The following is a 21152-nucleotide window of genomic DNA, read 5'->3' as shown; positions in this document are numbered from 1 at the left end:
TTGTGTTGTGTGTCGCCGTATATGAAAGGAAAATATTTGGTTGCCTTCCCAGCCTCGGGCAAAAAAAGGGATGAGTCCTATTTCACATCCCGGCCGCCTTTTTCTTTTATTTACACTGAAAAATATTGACTTTAATCTCATATTAGCACCAATATGTTTTCCTTCCGCCGCTTCGATTACAACACATAATTGTCAGAAAGACTAGAGATGTCACGGAACAGAGACAGGACGACCAAGCGCGCACGATCCTTTATTGAAAAGGGGGAAAGGGGAAGTGGAATGCTGGACTTGCGGTCTGGCGTGGCTGAGTAGCAGAGCACAGCGCGTAGTCGTAGTTGGAGGCAGGCAGGTTGTCGAGACAGGCGGCGATCAGGAGCGTGGTCAAAAGACGAGCAAGTAGTCAGGGCAGGCGGCGATCAGGCGTGGTCGGTCAGTTTACGGAAGCAGTTGGCAACAGAGATCATTCAGGGGACAAAAAGGCAGTGGTGTCACGGGCAGGGTAAGGAGACGAACTGACAACCACTGGCAGAATGCACAGAGGTTAAGTAGTGGACCTAACGAGCTGTAGCAGGTGCTGGCAATTCCTTGATTGGGGCTTGGCTGGGAGTCTGGTGACGCAGGAACGTGACAAGAGAGGCACAAAAACTCCCAAATGTCCTTTTGGCTAAATATATCCTGGATTTCTGTTTTTTGTGCGTAGCGACTCAGGCAAAAAAAAAAAAAGACGGCCAATCCTCTTTGTGTTGAGTGTGTATATGGGCAACGGGCGAGTGCAGCCTATTCTCTCCCAAATCACAGCGGCGTCCAATGAAGCCCTCAGACGGGACCTTTCTTGATCTTTGCGGCGACGCATTACCAAGTGCACTGGTGCATGTGTGTGCCCATTGCTCACTTCGGCATCGCTTGCATGAGAAGCCCCGTGGAGCGGCGGCGTCTGGTTTGTGTGTAAGCGCACGGGACGGCCCATGTGACAATATGATGCAGTGGACGGCGAACGCGCATCGTCATCGCTACTAAATCATGCTTTGTTGGGGACCAGAGACACCAGCAGTCAGTTCGAGATGTCTTACTGATTACGGTTCTTATAAATAAAATTTAACTGATGATTATTTTGATATATACAGTGGGGGAAATAAGTATTTGACCCCTTGCTGATTTTGCAGGTTTCCCCACTTGCAAAGAATGCAACGATCTATAATTTTAATCATATGTACATTCTAACAGTGAAAGACGGAATTCCAAAGAAAATTCCAGAAATTCACATCATATGAATTTATAAAAATTGATAACCGTCGGATGAGGAAAAACAAGTATTTGAACCCCTGGACAAACAGCATGTTAATATTTTTCTGGAATTTTCTTTGGGATTCTGTCTCTCACTGTTAGAATGTACATATGATTAAAATAGTAGATCGTTGCATTCTTTGTAAGTGGGCAAACCTGCAAAATCAGCAAGGGGTCAAATACTTATTTCCCCCACTGTATATTGGATTGGAGATCCCGGTCCAATATGGCGGACTCGTATTTTTTTACCTTGTTGAAACTCCTAAAATAAGCGGCCTTCTCATCTGGATACTTCTCCAAGCGTCGTGGTCCTTTACTGGACGCCTTTTTCAATACCAGCCAACATCTTCGGAAGATCTGCCAACAGAGAGAGGTTGGAATTAACTTTCTGAAATCAAGCCAAATGCTTTTATCATATGGATACTTGGATGAAATTGTGTGCAAAGCTTTTTGGTGTGTGGATTTATTGGGGAAAGGTTATTTGGCTCAAGTGGTCTAACACAAGGAATGGAACTTGGTGATGTATACTTCAGTATGTTACCTCAGTTTCCTTTGTTTGTTTTGTTTAAATTATTTTTTTAAATCTATATTTATGAATAAAATTGGCCACAAGATTGATTCATTCATTTGAAAATAATACGACTCATTGAGTTTACTCGCTTAAATTCCACTTTTAATAAGGAATTCATGAATGGATCTAATGTGTTTCACTGCATCAAGATCTTCTTAACTAGAGAGTTATGGAAGTTATGCTTCGTTTCATAACGCAGTGGTCTAAGTATCGCGCAAAGCACATTACGCGCGCACAGTCACAGTAGGCCTGCAGATTATCGTACAGCGTATCGATTACCTGATCAGTCTGCCCACTCGCCGAAGATGAGACAAATACCGAGCACAGTTTCTTGGGCTTCAAGGTCGAACATACAGCTAAGCACGAGCGGATATGTTTCTCTCCATCTTCCACTTGAATTTTTTTTAACTCATTCGCTACCACTGACGGCTAATGACGTCAAAATTGCATTTTTTTTTTTAACCGGGCTAGTAGCGAACGCAGATAGAGATCCAACAGTGCAGTAGAGTGAGCGATGGAAAATGGAGTCCATGGTAGTTTTCAACGTTGAAGAACATGATCCTTGTATATCCTGCTGGAGACAGCTGCTATCAATCTACCAGATGTATGATTGCCTCGGGCCATGCGGTTGAGTTGGGAAAGCGTCGACGCACAATTAATTTGTTTACTCTGCCGCAGTACTTCATAAAAGGCCTGCCGAGTTCAAATCGGTACTTTAATAGTAATTGACTGGAGTGGATCCCTGGGTCCTTATCGGTCTGTCTTGATGGGCCTCCATTCCAATTAAGTGTTGCCCAAGCCCATTATCAACAGCGGACAACAGAAAAACACTCTGTAATGCACTCAGTCCCTGCGTAGCCTATAAAATTCTTTCAATCGGCGAGGAAACAAAAAAACATTTCAAATCTTCATCCCTGGCTCATACCACCAAAAAAAAAAACTTTTTTGAGAAATCCGAGAAGAATATCGGCACTGACAATGAACAATAACACGTGTGTGCTTTTTTAAAGCAGTAAACGCAATCCCACGCGGCTCCTAGGAGCTGGAATCAGAGGAGCCCAGTGTGCCTCGCAAAGTAATTCGCCCTAGGAGCGGCGAGATTAAGTAATTATGCCGGCACAAAAGGAAGCTCAATAAAATAGCTTGTGCATAATAGGAACTGGGGGGTATGAATGGTGTGTCTTGAATTTTCTCTGTTCTACAGTTGTCAATGCTTCGTGAAGGCAGAACTACTCTCAGACTGCCGCTGCCGCCAATTCAGACACTCTTACACTGATTGTAATTACAGAGATGTGAATGAGGCTCTGCCACTTTGATGTGACTCATTTAATGCCAGAACATTGTTGGGCATACTGAAAAAACAATTCACACACAAAAAAACAAAGTCATGATAGAAGAACAGGAATGCTCAAAATAAAACGCTCCTCAGCTCCCGACTCACAAAAATTCGTCTTGACAAATAGGTGCAAAAATTGAGGTGATAATTTCAGTGAACGGCAAAAATCAGGAGGATCATCATCAGAGAGTCAAAACCATCAACAATAATGAGGAGATTTACATTCTGAGCAATGGGATGTACCCACACAACAGTGGAATACAAATTGAGTCATTAAAATTTAACACTTCATTATCACAATCTTGGAATGATTTATTAAAGAAATATTTTTTCAACATTCTAGTTTAATGACTTTCAATGTATGGAAGAAGCCAGATTAAAAACCAGATTTTTTTGTGGGGGAGGTTAAAAAAACAACTTTTTTTTATTCATATCAGGCAGGAAAATATAAATCCACGTCAGGTGACTTCACAAAAAAACCCCATTTAAATCGAACAAAGTTGGCGTTTTGAAAGATTGGATACATTATGATGAAAAGCGTGTGTTGTATAAATAGTAAGAGAGTCACTTTACAGCTCCGAGCCGCATCTGCAGATGAATTTTCACTGTTGGAAAAACAACAACATCAGCACGCTGAGCTTGCCAGCGTGTAAAATGGGCATCAGTGAAAGTAGCCAGCTGCACAGAACCTTTCAAGGGCAATCTTTTCACTTTCAGGGCAGCTCCATCTTGAAGGAAACACCTTGGAAAAGTACGACAGGTTCACAAAAACCAGGTCGACCATTGTGCTTCAGTTCTTTCAACAATCAATTTTGCGGGATCCATACGATTCTTGCTTCTCCTACGTTTTGAACAACGTTGCCTATCGCTGATGGTAATTGCAACGATAGATCATGGAAATCTTAATTTAGCCCCCCCTATAGACTAAGTCATATTATCGGAATCTAACACATGGAAGAGGGCGTGGCTTGTCTAATTTAAAAGCCGTTTGGTGCCTTTAATTATCTTTTAAGTAGTCTCAAAAGCGCAAAGTCTCACTCACTTGTGCAATTATTGAGAAACTGTCTCTAACCCCCTCTCAATAATTTATGGTCGGTATTCATCCCAAACAGACAAATCACTCATCATTTGGACCATGTGAGGAGCTGTCGAAAGAGATGAAAATGATTTCCAATGACAGCCCTCTTCAAGTGAATGACTAATCACACCGGAGAATAAATATAGCGCTCTATCGGACTCTCCAGTGTACGAGTGAATATTGAAACGCAAATGGGCCTGCCGCCTCTTCTTTGGCTCGTTCAAAGAAAATCGGACAAATGGGGGAAGGGCTTTTACCCTCCTGATGATTTTCCTGCGCCCCGCAAAGTATAATTTCAAGATGATTGTCAGTGAAAATACCTTACACAAGAGCACTTTAATCATAGTCTGTACCTCTTAGGCATGATGGGGACCGACTCATTAGCATGTTGACTACGGAGATTTTTGTTTTTTTTTTAACTTCAGTCGTTCCGATAGAATCGGAAAATCGGAAATAAGTGAAGGTTTGTGTCTGTAATGAACGCTGCATGTCAAATGTTTGAACATCCCGTAATTTTGTAATTCGTCCTCGACTACAGCTGTTGGCAGCATGGTGAGCCAGCCGTGCTCCAGTGAATCATAGATTAGTTTATCTGGGCCATTCCAAATCCTCGTGTGTGTGTGCGTGTGTGTGTGTGTCTGTGTGTGTGTGTTTTTTGTAATGCGGTGCTACCTCAGCAGCAAGTAATCATTGCCCCCCCCCTCCCTCATTCCTTCCTGAAGACACATACAACCCCACCCCTCTTTCCAGCCAAATATAATTTCAAAATCCTTATTTCATTTGTTAAGGCCTTGGTGTGACTATGGGACACAAGTCAAAGGCAAACTAAGGTTCCCTGTCATAATATGGTGACAGAATAATGAAGGAAAAAGGTCTAGTATGACAAGGACTACAAGGGCAGACTTCCTTTTTTTTTTCCCAACCACGAGACAGGTCATCAATTCAGCAAAAAAAAAAAAAAGTCTAAAAGAGGACATGAAATAAATATGACCAAGAGGAAACAGATTGCTTGAAAGATAATTGCCACCAGTGAATCTCCAAATCGTTGTCCTACGTTAATGTGACCCAGAGAGCCACAATGAGGATATCATTGAAAAATGGGCCAGGTTCAAATGAAGCGAAATTATTAATTCAAAAGAAAACGGTGCACAAGTGCAGAGTGCAGCTTTTTAGTGTTGGAATTCCAATTGACCGTATCTCCATATGTGAATTCATAATGGATGAATGAATAGCCGGAGCATTTCGGACAACGCTGGATTCAACGTTTTTGTCGACTACTTGTGGTACATTTAAAAAACAGAAAATAAATGATATCCTCAAATGACAACTCACTTACTAAAATACATTTATATCAAATACAAGTTGAGCTCTCCATGGCAGTTCTAGATATTCTCGTGAACAAGATATCATTTATTGGATTAATTTATTTGATTATTATGTTGGTGTTGACACAAGTTATTCATTATTGATTACAGCCCAGCTACCATCGACTTTTTTTTTTGTTTTTTTTTTTGCTTACATTTACAACAGGCCACTGTGTGCTCGCATGCATGTATAAAACATTATTACAGAGGAATAATTTCCCTTTAAGTCATCGCCATGACAACCGGCTGCTCTTTCGCCATCCCTCATCCAAACCTTTTTATGTAGTACTGCTTTCGCTGCAATCCTCCCCACACACAAACAAGCAAACACACAGCAATTTCAATTTAAACCACGCACAAGTCTGACAATAACACGCAGACGAAGACGGATTTGAGAGAGCAACAATTCGGTGTTATTTTCTTAAAAGGGACTGGGATGAGCAGTCCGACGAAATATTTGACTGAACCCAATGCATAAAAGATGGAATCGTTGCTAAAAAGCGCAAAACATCCTTTTACGTTTGGAAGCGGCAAGGGCAAAGGCTTATTCATTAGGGTGTTACTCCCATCGGCAGGCCAGATTTGTATTTCAAGCAACAAGTGAGCAAATCCAGTGCAGCCTTCACAAAACATGGTGCAAATCACATTAGTGGGCATTTTAGCATATCACGTCATAGCCTTTCTTGCTAACCATGAGGTGACGTGTAGCGTGATTAGCATTAGCCGACCACTTGATTATCATATAAATCAAGTTTTTGACGCTCCACAAAATATGTAGCAGGACATGACGAAGCCCCTTTTTTTTTACCGAGCCGTTCAGTACTGAACATTTGCAGCGCAATCTCTTTCGCTGTGAAGGCTACGAAAAAAGTCCATCTGTGAGAGATAATCAGAAAGCTTCAGATTAGCATAAACTCCCAATTTACAAATAAGCATATTATGACCTTTTCACATCGCCCACCAACTTTTCCCACTGACCTTCTGTTTTCAATTGTTTACGACTCTCACGAGCCATTTTTTTCCCCCTCCTTCATGACCTTTGAATGATCCGCTGGCAGCGCCACAGCCAACGCCACAATTGTGCGCTCCATTTCCCCTGGCAAGACCTTGCTCAAAATTCCCCTCCCCGAACCATCATCCCTTTGCAGAAATATCAAAAAGCTGTCGCCTCGGCTGACACTACACTCGAGGTCATTTCTGCTCATTAAGACGACGCCGTAGGAACAAACCGAGAAGGCGGTCAGCTGCAAATTTAATACCATATGCCCGAGCAGACGGAGAAACTGTCACCTCCTTACTATTAAAAGTTCTCCCATGAGAAAGAAAGAGGGAGGAAGGGAAGCTGCTGTGAACTAATCTCAAAACAAAACAAAACAAAACAAAACAAAACAAAACAAAACAAAACAAAACAAAGCTCCCACGTGGACAGGTGACTTTCACCGACACAAACTCGAGCTCCGGGTATTGCCAGCACAGCCTAACATAAAAATAAACACTTTGGATAAATTTATCTGACACAACAAGAATATTTACTTTCATGTAAAGCAGCTCAGCTTTTCTATTTACAGTATTTGCCTGCGACTTGTTTCGTGGATTGAAGGCAGGGAGACAGAGGTAACTGAGGTTATATTTGGCTACGCATGAATATGCTTGGCAAGCAGGTTGATGAAAGGTAACAGCAGGAGTGGATCTCAATATATAGTCCAAAGGTGATTTAAAAATAAGGGGAGGGCGGGTATTTTGGTTCTTATACACCGTCAACAAATGTCATTCAGTTCATTAGATGATGGACTCCAATAGTGTACAAAAGGAAAAGAAAGCAAACATGCACTGACACACAAACGCCAACATGAGCTAAACCGCAAAGTAAATCTCGGGGGACTGGCGTGTTGATTGAGTGGCGGATGGCCAGCAAAGGAGGAAGTGTTAATGGAAGAGTGTTAGATTCCTCTCTGCCCTGGTCGTTTATAGTTTAGCTGCTCGATGCTTGAAAGAGAACGGTGAAAATATGTAAAAGTCGTAATCACTCAGCTTATATGATTCATCATTCATTAAACACCTGAGTGACTGTTACTGAGCCAAGAACTATTAAGAAGACGTAGAGGGAGGAAATGTAATAAACAAGAAATGCACTCTCCTTTCGGATGACATGTTCATCAAGTGTGTTCAAAGATGAAATGCTCCTTGGATATTTTATGGCAAACCATTTGAAGCATCCATCTTTAATCATATGGAGTCCCCCAGGGCTCCGTTCTAGGTCCACTGTTATTTCATTTCTTCCACTAAATTTGTCCAAACCTACTTTCAAATGAACACTTTAGGGCTCGGGGATATGATTAGATCTGTCAGCCTACGCCCTGCCAACAGCGTGAAAACAATGCCAGACAGGCTGTAATATCATTTAATATCAAAAAAAATTTCCACTGCAATCTGCAGCCAAGAAATTCCTAGATCGAGGTAGGGAGTGTTAAGTTTTAAAATACAGTGGAGCCTTGGTTTTCGAACGTCCTGGTTCTCGAACAAATCCGTATTCGAACAAAAAATTCGAGATTATTTTGCTTCGGATGTCGGACGAAATTAGGTTGTCGAACCTCGCGAGATGAGCCTAGAGGACCCGCATGCCAACTCACTCCGTTCGTTATTCCGTTCTCGTTACTCTGAGGATTGCATCAACTCTAATCATGCCTCCAAAGGAAGCAAGTGGGCGCAGTAAAGCCATCCTAAAACACAAAGACGTTCCTAAAGCAATGCGACAGAGCGCCCGGCGCGCTGCGGTTGCGCGGTCGGGCCAAATTAAACTCCCTGCGCACTGAGGTCCATTTAAATTTGGGAAAGTACATTAGGACTTTAAAAATATTTTCTAAATTTTAGCGACCGCTCTGTCACAATAATGCGACCAGCGCGGTGCAGTTGCGCGGTCGGCGGCGCGCAACGGTTGCGCGTTCGGCGGTGCGCTGCAGTTGCGCGATCGGACAAAATTAAGCTCCCTACGCACTGATGTCCACTTAAATTTTGGAAAGTACAGCAGGACTTTAAACATATTTTTTAAATTTCAGCGATGGCTCTGTCACATTAATTGTAATGGGAAAATCCATCCATCTATCCATCCATCCATTTTCTGAACCGCTTAGTCCCCACGGGGGTCGCGGACGTGCTGGAGCCTATCCCAGCCGTCATCGGGCAGTAGGCGGGGGACACCCTGAATTGGTTGCCAGCCAATCGCAGGGCACACAGAGACAGACAACCAATCACACTCACACCTAGGGACAATTTGGAGTCTTCAATCGGCCTACCAAGCATGTTTTTGGAATGTGGGAGGAAACCGGAGTGCCCGGAGAAAACCCACACGGGCCCGGGGAGAACATGCAAACTCCACACAGGGAGGGCCGGAGGTGGAATCGAACCCTCACCCCCTTAACTGTGAGGCGGACGTGCTACCCAGTGTTCCACCGAGCCGCCTAATGGGAAAATATGATTCGGAATTCAAACGATTCACTTCTCGCACAGCCTTCTGGAACGGATTGTGTTCGAGAACCGAGGCTCCACTGTACAGTTTTCCGTGTGAAAGATTAGTTTTGAGGTGTCCCTGTGGCATTTCTCCAACAGCGTTAAAGCACATATCACTTCACAGAGCAGCTCATTGGAAAACATTGCAACAAAACTGTTATGGATGGCGGTGACGAGCTGGTGCGATGCGCTTGCGAGGGGATTCAAACCTGGGAGATAGAAACAGCATGATAGAGGAGACGGCAAAAGCATGCCTGAAAGCTAAATCCAGTCCAGTTATTTCCAGAACATGACATATGCTGGTGAACAAACACCATTTGTTCCAATCAACCTAGGTTTTCAATTACAAAAGCAACACCGCAGCGGGATGGATTTATTCACTGTGAAGAATAACAAAAATTCCTTGTTAATGGTGGAGTGCTCTGTGGTGGCAAGAAACGTCTCTGCCATGTCCCACGATAGACGCATTATCCTCTATTTCTTTGCTCTTTGTATTTGGCGTGCCAACAAAGGGGGAGCATACACACACGGTGGTGACAATATGCACTGTCCATGTCCAGGCCACAGTTCGTTGACCACGAATTGCCACTTGTTAGGCTAAAAAGAGTGATAAAAGAGCTGATAGCTACTAATACAGAGAGCGCGATAGTAATGAAGCAACAGGGGGAACGGACGCACAGGAAAAAAAAAAAAGCACTTCAAAAATAATAACAGCCATGTTTTTATCAGCCACACAGTCGTATAAGCTCTGATGTGAGTCATAAAAAATAATAATGTGGTTTTGTTTGCACACAAAAAATGAATATCTGCAAGTGACAAGCACGCCCGGACTGACTTTTTTTTCCCTCTCTCTCTCTCTTTAAGTCTGCCGGTGCGGCGGCGAGCCGATCAGAGGGATCGGCCAGGCCACTCAGGCCAGGAGCATGTGAGGAGTGAGAGACGATTGGTTTATATCAATTAACACCCGCCCCCACAGTCCGTATCAACCACACAGAGCTCGTGTGGAGGACTGGGTGTGTTACTATGTCAGGTGCCGTCTGCCGTAGCTAGCGAGCGGTGCAAGTGAGGATAATGGACTTCGAACGTGGTAAAATGAAGAGGAAAGGCGGTGCGGAGGGGGACAAAAAAAAAGAAAGGCGCTGGAGGAGGACGCGCCCAAATGCATAAAAGTTACGGATTTGTTCAGCCCCCCCACACACACTCACGGTGCCATTAAAAATTGTGTGTGCCCGTGCGTGCATGCATGCCAGTTTGCATGTGTTGTGTGCATATGTGCCGCAGCAATAAGGCTGTCCCTCTGCTAATTTATTGTTAGATTTAATTCTAGTTGATTTTGTAAGTTGAAGAGTCATTTGTTATTCTTTCTTACTTGCACATTCCTCTAAACTTTGTAACTGGCTCTGGCTAAATTAATATTAAAATATATGTATATGTTTCCTATGCAAAGGTGGAAATATTGCCAGTTTTGGTGCTTCAAACAGGAGGCCCAGAACTAGATCAGAGCAGCTGACAGGTAAAGAACAGACAGTCATCTATCAATGCATGGGATTGAATAGACTATGACTATGTATGAAACATTTTGGAAAAAAAGCATATATTTACCCATATCATTCTTTTGATATTGATTAAATGTGTTCTTGTCGATAATATAATTATTATGCTGGTTGTTCTCACACTCCCAGCAGATGCAGCGTATACTAGCAAGACAAGTCCAGGGAGCAGTGCAAGGGAAAGGCCAACTCAGGACAGAGACAGACAGTCAGACTCAGAGAGACATTGATTATTTTCCTCGCCCTCATTCTAGAGATCTTGATTTGTTTTTCTGGTACCACCAACAACCAAACCCAAAGAATGATTGTATGCGCACAAATGTGTTTCGCTTGTGCCCATGAATTAAGTGTGGGTGTGAGCATGCACCTATGGGCAAGTGCAGGGTGGCCTGGTTACATAACTGACTCCTGGCCTGAAAAAATCTCCCAGTCCGGTCCTGGTGACTAGGTATATTATAAAATGTACAGTGGCCCAAAAGGGACAAAATTTGTCTTATTTGTGATTATTAATGATAAGATGTCATGAATTTGCATTTCTTGGTATGCTCAGTTGGAGTGAGGAATTGTGTGGGAGAAATAAGTGCAATGTGATGCAGATGTAAACGATGATAAATCCATTAATAATCAATTCAATTTTAATTTTCAAACCTATCTTCCTTTGGTTGTCTTTGTGAAATATGAAAACTGGCTTATGGGCTAATCATCTGTTGAAATGTGATTAAAAAAAAAAAAAAACATATTGGACCAAATTGCGAGGAGATATTCAACAGATGACCTTTTTGCAATCCAGCCCGATGAAGCTAAACCCAGCAAACGAGTACCTGGACTGCAAGTCAAACAACTCAAAGGTCATTGGCACGTTTGCAACGCTGATAGCATCACTTGTTTGCGAGTTCTGCTGTGTCATTGCCAAATTAAATGTTTAGTGGGGTGAGGGGGGTCCCATTTACTTGTTTTTGTATCTGGTGGCCAAGATATGATGCAAAGGAAAAAGTACACACTACAGAGCCAGGCGATTAAGATTAATTGAGAATCTATACACTGTCCTCTAGCAGTAGGTTGTTTTCTTGTTTGCTGGATGCATGCGTGTGCCAATTCTTCACTGTTGAGCGGTGCCAAATTGCCTGTGTGTGTGTGTGTGTGTGTGTGTGTGTGTGTGTGTGTGGGTGGGTGTGCAGTGTATCAGGGGAGGGGGGGAGCCCGTTGGGGTTCTGGAAGGTGCAGTGTGAGGTGATGAATCGGATGCTTTTGTGCTGTCTGTAAAGCAGTGAAGGACAGAAAGGTGAGGGGGGAAAGAAAGGGGAAGGAAAGAGCAGGACAGATAAAATAGCAGAGATCAGAGGCTGTGAAAAGTGGGGTGTACGGCAGGTGAGATGAGGGAGGGAGGGGGAGGAAGAACCAGCATGTGTGAGACCGACGGTGTGTTGGAGAACACTGCACTATTGTCTCCTCCGCTCGCGAAGAGACAAAGAATGTCGCCAATCAAGTTGGTGAAAAGAAATGGCGGGTGTAATACGGCGCTGACCTCGTGACCTCCACCTTCACACGTGAGCCAATCAATAAGCTCAGCCAAAACTGCTGCTGTGGCAACTTCCCTGCCCGCGCAAATTTGTAGCGTGAAACTCGAGCAAAGTCATGGAACTCAAGTGGAACTTGTAAAAAATTCACTCTCATCCTTTTATTCAAAACTGGACATTAATTTATTATTTTCATCATTTCAGTCTGTCCAAATGCTCAAGTTTTTCTCATTCACGAAAATTTTGTAAAAAAAAAAAAGTTATAATTTTCCTTAAAAATGCAAAGCATGAAAATCGTCTTTTTTCTAAGGCTGCAAATCTCATTTGCGTTCCAAATTACAGCCTTAACAAGCTAGCGCCGCCGCAGAGCCTTAATCACTGCTCGTAGGCCGTAGATGGATGGATGCAACTGCATCATGCAACAAAACAGCTGCCTGGATAAATAAAAGAATAAATACAGGGCGGGAAAAACGACCCGTCATCAGGAGAGAATTCCCAAGTTGGCGGAAAAAGTAGCAGAAAGTCGAGCGTTGCAATCTCAGCAGCAGCGGTGGGGACTGATTAAGAATCAAGTGCATTTTTATGCGTATGCTAATTAAAGATTTATCAAGATTAATTAAGCCATCATGGCAACGGTGATGGAGACGTCGGCATGCCTGACACATTTTCATTTCACATGGCCGTGCACGACTTTGCTCTGCAAATAGCTGACGTGAATGCAATGTCGCGACTTTGAAAGGCGATATGCTAATGATCCCATGTATTTTCATTCATCGTCGTGACACCTCATGGGTTGTTTCTGATGAGAGAATAAATAAATAAAAAATTTTTTAACACATTTTGAATGGCACAGCATTACATTAGAGACCAGGTGGGAGGATAAGATGGTCAACTGCCTTGAAATGTGATATTTAAGAGACCTTTAAAACGAAAACACCCGGGACCTTTCTGGGATTTTATTCTCATTTTCTCCAAACGTGGCGAGGAATATTTACAATTATTTGCCCAAAATAGTAAATCAATTTTTTTTGCAATGTTTCAATAATAAATGTATAAATACATAAATAATATACAAATACATGAATCATTATTGTTCAACAATCTAGGAAGAAATATTCATTTTTATTTTGTTTATTAATTAAGCTGTCTGCTTTCAATTCACGTGTATTATTGTCACAGACAAACAGTCAGAAAATAATAGATTAATTGAAAACGATCAAAATTAATCGATTAATATTTGATAAGTAAATTAATCGATTTTTAACTATTTTAGAGCCATTTTTTTAAGCTTAAAATTGTCCAAACCCTCTGTTAACCCCTCAACAAAATGATTTTGCAGGATCTCCGTCAACAAAATAATTTTGCAGGATCTCTGTGTAAACTAGCTCTCCTACGCATTCGCATGTAAATATGCCAGGGGTCCTCCGAGGCCATCTCAACAAAGCTTCATCTCCATCGTGCTACACGCTAAGCAGCCAAGAGAGTGGGAAGCATGGTGGCGTCCTCACCTGCTCCCTCCAAATGCATTCAGCTCATTGCCCATACAAAAAAAAAATCAAATCCCCTAAAACTTTATACGCACCAATTTGCATGTTAACAGCCAACGCCGTCTGCTCCTAAACAGCTCTGCATTCACTCCATGCAGAAAAAGGTTCAAACTATCCCCGTGGCATCAAAGCCTGAGAAGGAGGGATGAAGCTGTGTGCTTCCATCATCACACCTCAACAGAGGGAAGGTGCACCTCTTTGTTATCATAATGAGCAAAAGCAGATGGCTCCACGCAAGGCCCACAATATGGCCGCTCTAATCCAATACTTTTCATTCATTTTCATTGATGTAATCAAACCATTGGAGTCCATCATATCTACTTTGCTAATACATGGATGGATGGAGCTTTATGGTGACAATGAAGACGGGTCGGTAATTACGACCTTAGACCTCGCTAATGAGACCTGTAGCCCGTGGTGCAAAATGGAACATGAGCAGACTTTAAATGTTACGCTTATTAGCAAGCGCAGGAGGTTGTCTGGCCATGCGGGGAAATACTGTAGCTGCCTTCACAAAGACAATATCGAGTGACTAATAAACAAGATGCAGAATTTGTAATATTTTATACTGTAGTGTTAAGTCCCCCATTCTCACCTCGAAGCAATTTATTTAATATGGATAAATTAAAAAAAAAAAAAAAAAAAAAGGATGGAGCTGGAGTTTTTGTGAAAAACAACAGATTTGAACCTTATACATGAGAACGTTGAGACGGACGTATTAAACACGAGGTCACCGTGCTGCCATTCAAACACATTGAGACTTCTGCACTTGATTTTAATTGCCCTTCACTTGTACGAGCTGAATATACAAAACTTCCACTTTAAAATGCAACAGCGATAATATCATATTTTATGGCTGAAAATTTAATCAGGCTCGCCATTTATGTCTACAAACAAATAAAACCTCAGAGGAAGTGTGGAGGAATAAAAGAATCTTAAAAACATCAACATGCTCTTAATTCTTGGCAAGATCATTTTTTAATGCAGTGTGGCCCGTCGAGGACTCAAACTGGAATGGCCCCTGACAGGGAAAACTGATGTATACATTATAAGATCTTCTAAAATATCCTCATACCTGACACATGCAATCGGTAAACTTCCTGAATTGTAAAATTTCCGCTGTCGACATTCTACAGTTAATCATCCTAAATACATCGACATAAGGGATATTTGCTCCAATCTCCTCTAGAAGACCTCACAGCAGGAAGCCCTCCAGAGGAGCAATTAAAGCCCAATTTCCAATTCAGATGCCCCTAATGCTTGAGCACATCTTCATCCTCCTCCTCCTCCTCCTCCTGGTCAGCAAGTGCAACAGTACTCACCCCCAGTTTCTTACTCCGTATCCTCACGTATCCCTGTTTGACTATGTCGTTGAAGTTGGAAGCCATGGTGGAGGGATTCCCAGCGCATGCGAGTAGGAAGGGTGGGAAAATAAATGAAAGGAAGAAACCTTTGTCTTTTTGTCGCTTGCCTGCGTGATGCCAAATGTCTCACTCGAGGTTCTGTCCGTGAAACATCCGGTAGGAGGAGAAGCGAGCAGCGTGCAACCTGCTCCTGTGTCAGCGCTTTCACGCTGCCCAGCTTCAGCGGTGCTGTCCATTTGGGGAGGGGAGGGAGGAGAGAGAGATGGGGAGAGGTTGAGAAGGAGGGAGGGAGGGAGTGAGTGAGGCAGGGAGATACCATTTGTCAGCTGATTCATTCGAGCAGGGGCGCCCGTGTGAATACTGGACTGCACCATCTGGGACACAGAAGTGGATGGGGGGAGGGGGGCAACAGTTTAATTGTGTACCGTATTTGCCGGTGTACAGGTCGACTCGGTGTATAAGTCGACCCCCTAAAATTCGACGGAAATTTACGATTTTATGATATATCCTTTGTATAAGTCGAGCTCAATTGTTGCATTATATTAAACTTCAAAATTCAATATGCGAAATTTATTGACGAAATGTGTTCAAATTCCGGGAGGCCGTGCGCATGCGGCTGTTTATAAGCACCGCGGAGGAGATCGCGGAGCCTCATTCGACTTCCAGCGGCCGGCGAGCTCGCGCACGCCGCCCGGCACCAACGGGAGGCCGGAAATAGCTCCAAGCCGAGCGGATCGGCACTTTATAAGCACCGCGGAGGAGATCGCGGAGCCTCATTCGACTTCCAGCGGCCAGCGCACTCGCGCACGCCGCCCGGCACCACCGGGAGGCCGTGCACACGCGCCAAGTGGCCGGAAATAGCTCCCGCCGAGCGGACCGGCTCTTTATAAGCACCGCGGAGGAGATCGCAGAGCCTCATTCGACTTCCAGCAGCCGGCGAGCTCGCGCACGCCGCCCGGCACATCCGGGAGGCCATGCGCACGCGCCAAGTGGCCGGGAATACCTCCCGCGGAGCGGATCGGCTGTTTATAAGCACCGCGGAGGAGATCGCGAAGCCTCATTCGACTTCCAGCAGCCGGCGAGCTCGCGCACGCCGCCCGGCACAGCCGGGAGGCCGTGCACACGCGCCGGGTGGCCGAAAATAGCTCCGGCCGAGCGGATCGGCACTTTATAAGCACCGCGGATGAAATCGCGGAGCCTCATTCGACTTCCAGCGGGCCGCGCACTCGCTCACACCGCCCGGTTCAAATTTTCTAAGTGCCAACGGCTCTTGCGCCATAAAGAGTCCGCCTCGGCTGGTTCCCCATGTCGGCCAGAACAAGTGAAAATTCGGCCTCTTCCCCTCTAAGTCCGGCCAAGTTTGGCGAATATTTTCTAAGTGCCAACGACTCAACCGCCGTAAAGTGTCCGCCTCGGCTGGTTCCCCATGTCGGCCACCACAAGTGAAAATTCTGCCTCTTCCCCTGGAAGTCTGGTCAAGTTTGGCAAATATTTTCAAAGTGCGAACGACTCAACCCCCGTAAAGTGTCCGCCTCGGCTGGTTCCCCGTGTCGGCCACCACAAGTGAAAATTCGGCCTCTTCCCCTGGAAGTCCGGCCAAGTTTGGCGAATATATTCTAAGTGCCAACGACTCAACCGCCGTAAAGTGTCCGCCTCGGCTGGTTCCCCATGTCGGCCACCACAAGTGAAAATTCGGCCTCTTCCCCTGGAAGTCTGGCCAAGTTTGGCGAATATTTTATATTTTCTAAGTGCCAACGACATTCATTTAGACATGGCGATTGAATGCTTACGTACCGGTAGTTATTGTCGTTGCTTGACGCGCGATGACTCGCACATTCGCTAAATACCCAGTACTTCCCCCTAGCAGTCATCGTCACTGCCTGGCTTTCGATGTCCGTTATTGAGGTGAGAATATTTGAAATTGTTGCTGAGGATGCGTGTTAATGCGACGAACGCTTTATAATGATTCAGTTTCTCGCTGTTTGATGAGCCTGACGGACGCACACCAACGCACAATGAGATGCATGAGAAACAGCCTTGGTTACCATCACATTTGAAGCGATGAATACGAAGTTAAATTTTATGACTCGGTGTATAAGTCGAGGTCGATTTTTTTCGGTCGATTTTGGATCGAAAAAGGTTGACCAATACACCGGCAAATACGGTATATATATATATATATATATATATATATATATATATATATATATATATATATATATACAGTGGGGGAAATAAGTATTTGACCCCTTGCTGATTTTGCAGGTTTGCCCACTTACAAAGAATGCAACGATCTACTATTTTAATCATATGTACATTCTAACAGTGAGAGACAGAATCCCCCCAAAAATTCCAGAAATTCACGTCATATGAATTTATAAAAATTGATAACCGTCTGATGAGGAAAAACAAGTATTTGAACCCCTGGACAAACAGCATGTAAAAGCCATTATTGGCTAGCACAGATGTCAAACGGTTTTTATAGTTGGTGACAAGCTTTGTGCACATTTCGGCAGGGATGTTGGCCCACTCCTCCCTGCAGACAGCCTCCAAATCATTCAGGTTCCGAGGTTGTTGCCTGGCAACTCGAATTTTAAGCTCCCTCCAAAGATTTTCAATTGGATTCAGGTCTGGAGACTGGATTGTTGATCTGCACAAGGCTGGGATGGGCTACAAGAGAATCGGAAAGCAACTTGGAGAGAAAAGATCAACTGTCGGTGCAGTAATCAAGAAATGGAAGAAGCACCACACCACCGCCAACCTCCCTCGGTCTGGGCCTCCACACAAGATCTCACCTCGTGGGGTCTCCCTGATCATGCGAATGGTGAGGAATCATCCCAAAACCATAAGGGGGGAACTGATGAATCAACTGAAGGCAGCTGGGACCACAGTTGCAAAAGAAACGGTTGGTAACACACTACGCCGTCATGGATTGAAATCCTGCCGCGCACGCAAGGTCCCCCTGCTCAAGAAGAAACATGTACAGGCCCGCATGAAGTTTGCCATTCAGCACCTGGACGACTCAGAAGAGGCCTGGAATAAGGTGATGTGGTCAGATGAGACCAAAATAGAACTTTTTGGCCTCAACTCAACTTGTCGTGTTTGGAGGGCAAAGAACACCGAGTACAACCCAAAGAACACCATCCCCACCGTCAAGCATGGTGGTGGCAACATCATGCTTTGGGGGTGCTTTTCACCCAAGGGGACGGGACAACTCCATCATATAGCTGGGCCTCAGTACCTCCCTCTGCAACTGGATACTGGACTTCCTCTGTCAGAGGCCTCAGGTGGTGCGTGTTGGCGACAAAATCTCCGCCAGCATCACGCTGAGCACGGGAGCCCCCCAGGGCTGCGTGCTCAGTCCATTGCTCTTCACCCTGCTGACGCATGACTGCACTGCGACCTACAGCGACAACCGCATAGTGAAGTTTGCTGACGACACGACTCTGGTGGGTCTCATCACGAAGGGCGACGAGACTCGGTACAGGTCGGAAGTTGACCTTCTGACCACGTGGTGCAGGGACAACAACCTCCTGCTGAACGTCAATAAGACCAAGGAAATGATTGTTGACTTCCGGAAGGGTCACACAACACACCTGCCGCTGATCATCGACGGTGCTGTGGTGGAGAGGGTGAGCTGCACCAAGTTCCTGGGGGTGCACATCAGTGAGGACCTCTCCTGGTCCGAAAACACCTCGTCACTGGCAAAGAAAGCTCAGCGCCGCTTGTACTTCCTGCGGAAGCTCAGGCGTGCATGTGCTCCTCAGGCAGTCCTGTCTACATTTTACCGTGGCACCATTGAGAGCGTCCTCACCAGTTGCATCGCTGTCTGGGGTGGTAACTGCACTGAACAGAACTTGAAGGCCCTGCAGCGCATAGTGAATACGGCTGGTAAGATTATTGGTGCTTCGCTACCCTCCCTGAAGGACATTTACACCTCCCATGTCGCCCGCAAGGCAACCTCGATTGCCAGAGATGTGAGTCACCCGGCTCACTCTTTGTTTGACCTTCTGCCCTCTGGGAAGAGGTACAGGAGCCTGCGCTCCCGCACCACCAGACTCGCCAACAGCTTCTTTCTCCAGGCTGTTAGGGCCCTGAACTCGCTACCCCCTTCTGCGTAGCGTGCGGCACTGTTGCGCTATTTTCGGGAATGTCTGCTGTACGCGCACTTGCTCCTTGTTTTTCTGCTCCTCCTATTTATTTATTTATTTATTTATTTATTTATTTATTTATTTATTGTTGTGTTAGTTATTCATTATTTATTCAGCACGCTTTTGTTATACTTGTTTACTTGTTTGTCTGTTGTGAGCCATGTCTTGTCACCGTGGGATAGGGGGGAACGAAATTTCGGTTTCTTTGTGTGTCTTTGGCATGTGGAGAAATTGACAATAAAGCTGACTTTGACTTTGACTTTGATATTGAGGGGAGGATGGACGGGGCCATGTATCGTAGAATTCTGGACCAACATCTCCTTCCCTCAGTGAGAAAGCTGAAGATGGGTCGAGGATGGGTGTTTCAGCACGACAACGATCCTAAGCACACCGCCAAAGCAACAAAAGAGTGGCTGAAGAAGAAGCACATCAAGGTTCTGGAGTGGCCTAGCCAGTCTCCAGACCTGAATCCAATTGAAAATCTTTGGAGGGAGCTTAAAATTCGAGTTGCCAGGCGACAACCTCGGAACCTGAATGATTTGGAGGCTGTCTGCAGGGAGGAGTGGGCCAACATCCCTGCCGAAATGTGCACAAAGCTTGTCACCAACTATAAAAACCGTTTGACATCTGTGCTGGCCAATAATGGCTTTTCTACAAAATATTAACATGCTGTTTGTCCAGGGGTTCAAATACTTGTTTTTCCTCATCAGACGGTTATCAATTTTTATAAATTCATATGATGTGATTTTCTGGTATTTTCTTTGGGATTCCGTCTTTTACTGTTAGAATGTACATATGATTAAAATTATAGATTGTTGCATTCTTTGCAAGTGGGCAAACCTGCAAAATCAGCAAGGGGTCAAATACTTATTTCCCCCACTGTATATATATATATATATATATATATATATACACACACACACACACACACACACCGTAATTTCCGGACTATAAGCCGTGACTTTTTTCCAAAATTTTGAACCCTGCGGCTTATAGTCTCATGTGCGGCTTATATAAGATTTTTTTCGTGATTTTTGTGATGACTCGATCACTTTTATACACTCATCAAAAGGCTGTGGACCACTGTTGTGCGGTATCTTGAAGAAAAAAACAACAACAAAAATACTATTTTGAAACACTACTATGACTGCTGCTTATTCTGGCTGTCTTGCTTGTGACTATTATGAGCTTTAGTAGGAATGCACGCTCGGTGACCTGCGTCAAAGGGCTCTAAACCAGGGGTGTCAAACTCATTTCTTTCGCGGGCCGCATTGTAGTCATAGCTTCTTTCGGAGGGCCATTATGACTGTCAACCCAAATAAATGTATGAACACCTCATATTATATACAGTAAAAGCTACAAAACAAACTGACAAATAACTCGTTTTCAAATCAGACCAGTAAAAGCTGGTCAAAAAAGTAAAAAAAGATATTAAAAGTGAAGACAATTTCCAATTCTAGTAATGACACACGAATTTGATGCACAATTTGTCTTCGCGGGCCACATAGAATGATGTGGCGGGCCGTATCTGGCCCCCGGGCCTTGAGTTTGACACCTGTGCTCTAAACCCTTTCTCTTAGTCTGCCATGTGACTCAGAGATTACACAAAGCAGTGGCGCTGTTTGGACCATCTGCATTGTATAAAAACCCAATCAATCAGCATTTAAATTCAATTCTTCTGACATCTTGCTCACCAAAACCAAGTTGTAATGAATGTGAACTTTTAATGCATTTTATTCAGAAGGTTACTTTGAACCCTGAGGCTTAAATGGTGGCGCGGTGTATTTATGGATTTTTACAGCCTCCAGGGGGCGCTCTAGCAGGAAGCAAGAGCGAGACAGACGAAGAAGAGATAATGCGCCGAAGAAGACGTGCTAGTTTGT

The 21152-nt window shown here is 44.3% G+C and overlaps 1 protein-coding gene across 1 annotated transcript in view; it reads right to left on the bottom strand.

Moving 5' to 3' along the window:
* dok6 (docking protein 6) overlaps positions 1–15375 on the bottom strand; it is a 30248-nt gene extending 14873 nt beyond the window's left edge. The window contains exons 1-3 of the mRNA XM_049748729.2: positions 15249–15375; positions 15077–15117; positions 1534–1641 (exon numbers count right to left, since the gene is read on the bottom strand). Coding sequence (XP_049604686.1) covers positions 1534–1641; positions 15077–15117; positions 15249–15354 — 255 coding nt within the window. The 5' untranslated portion in view covers positions 15355–15375. The remainder of the gene's footprint in view (positions 1–1533; positions 1642–15076; positions 15118–15248) is intronic.
* Between the last annotated feature and the right edge of the window lie 5777 nt (positions 15376–21152).

The sequence above is a fragment of the Syngnathus scovelli genome, chromosome 18 (assembly GCF_024217435.2).
Source record: "Syngnathus scovelli strain Florida chromosome 18, RoL_Ssco_1.2, whole genome shotgun sequence".
Classification (NCBI taxonomy): Eukaryota; Metazoa; Chordata; class Actinopteri; order Syngnathiformes; family Syngnathidae; genus Syngnathus; species Syngnathus scovelli.
The sequence above is the reverse complement of the archived record's forward strand: the minus strand, read 5'-3'. Positions and strand labels throughout refer to the sequence as shown.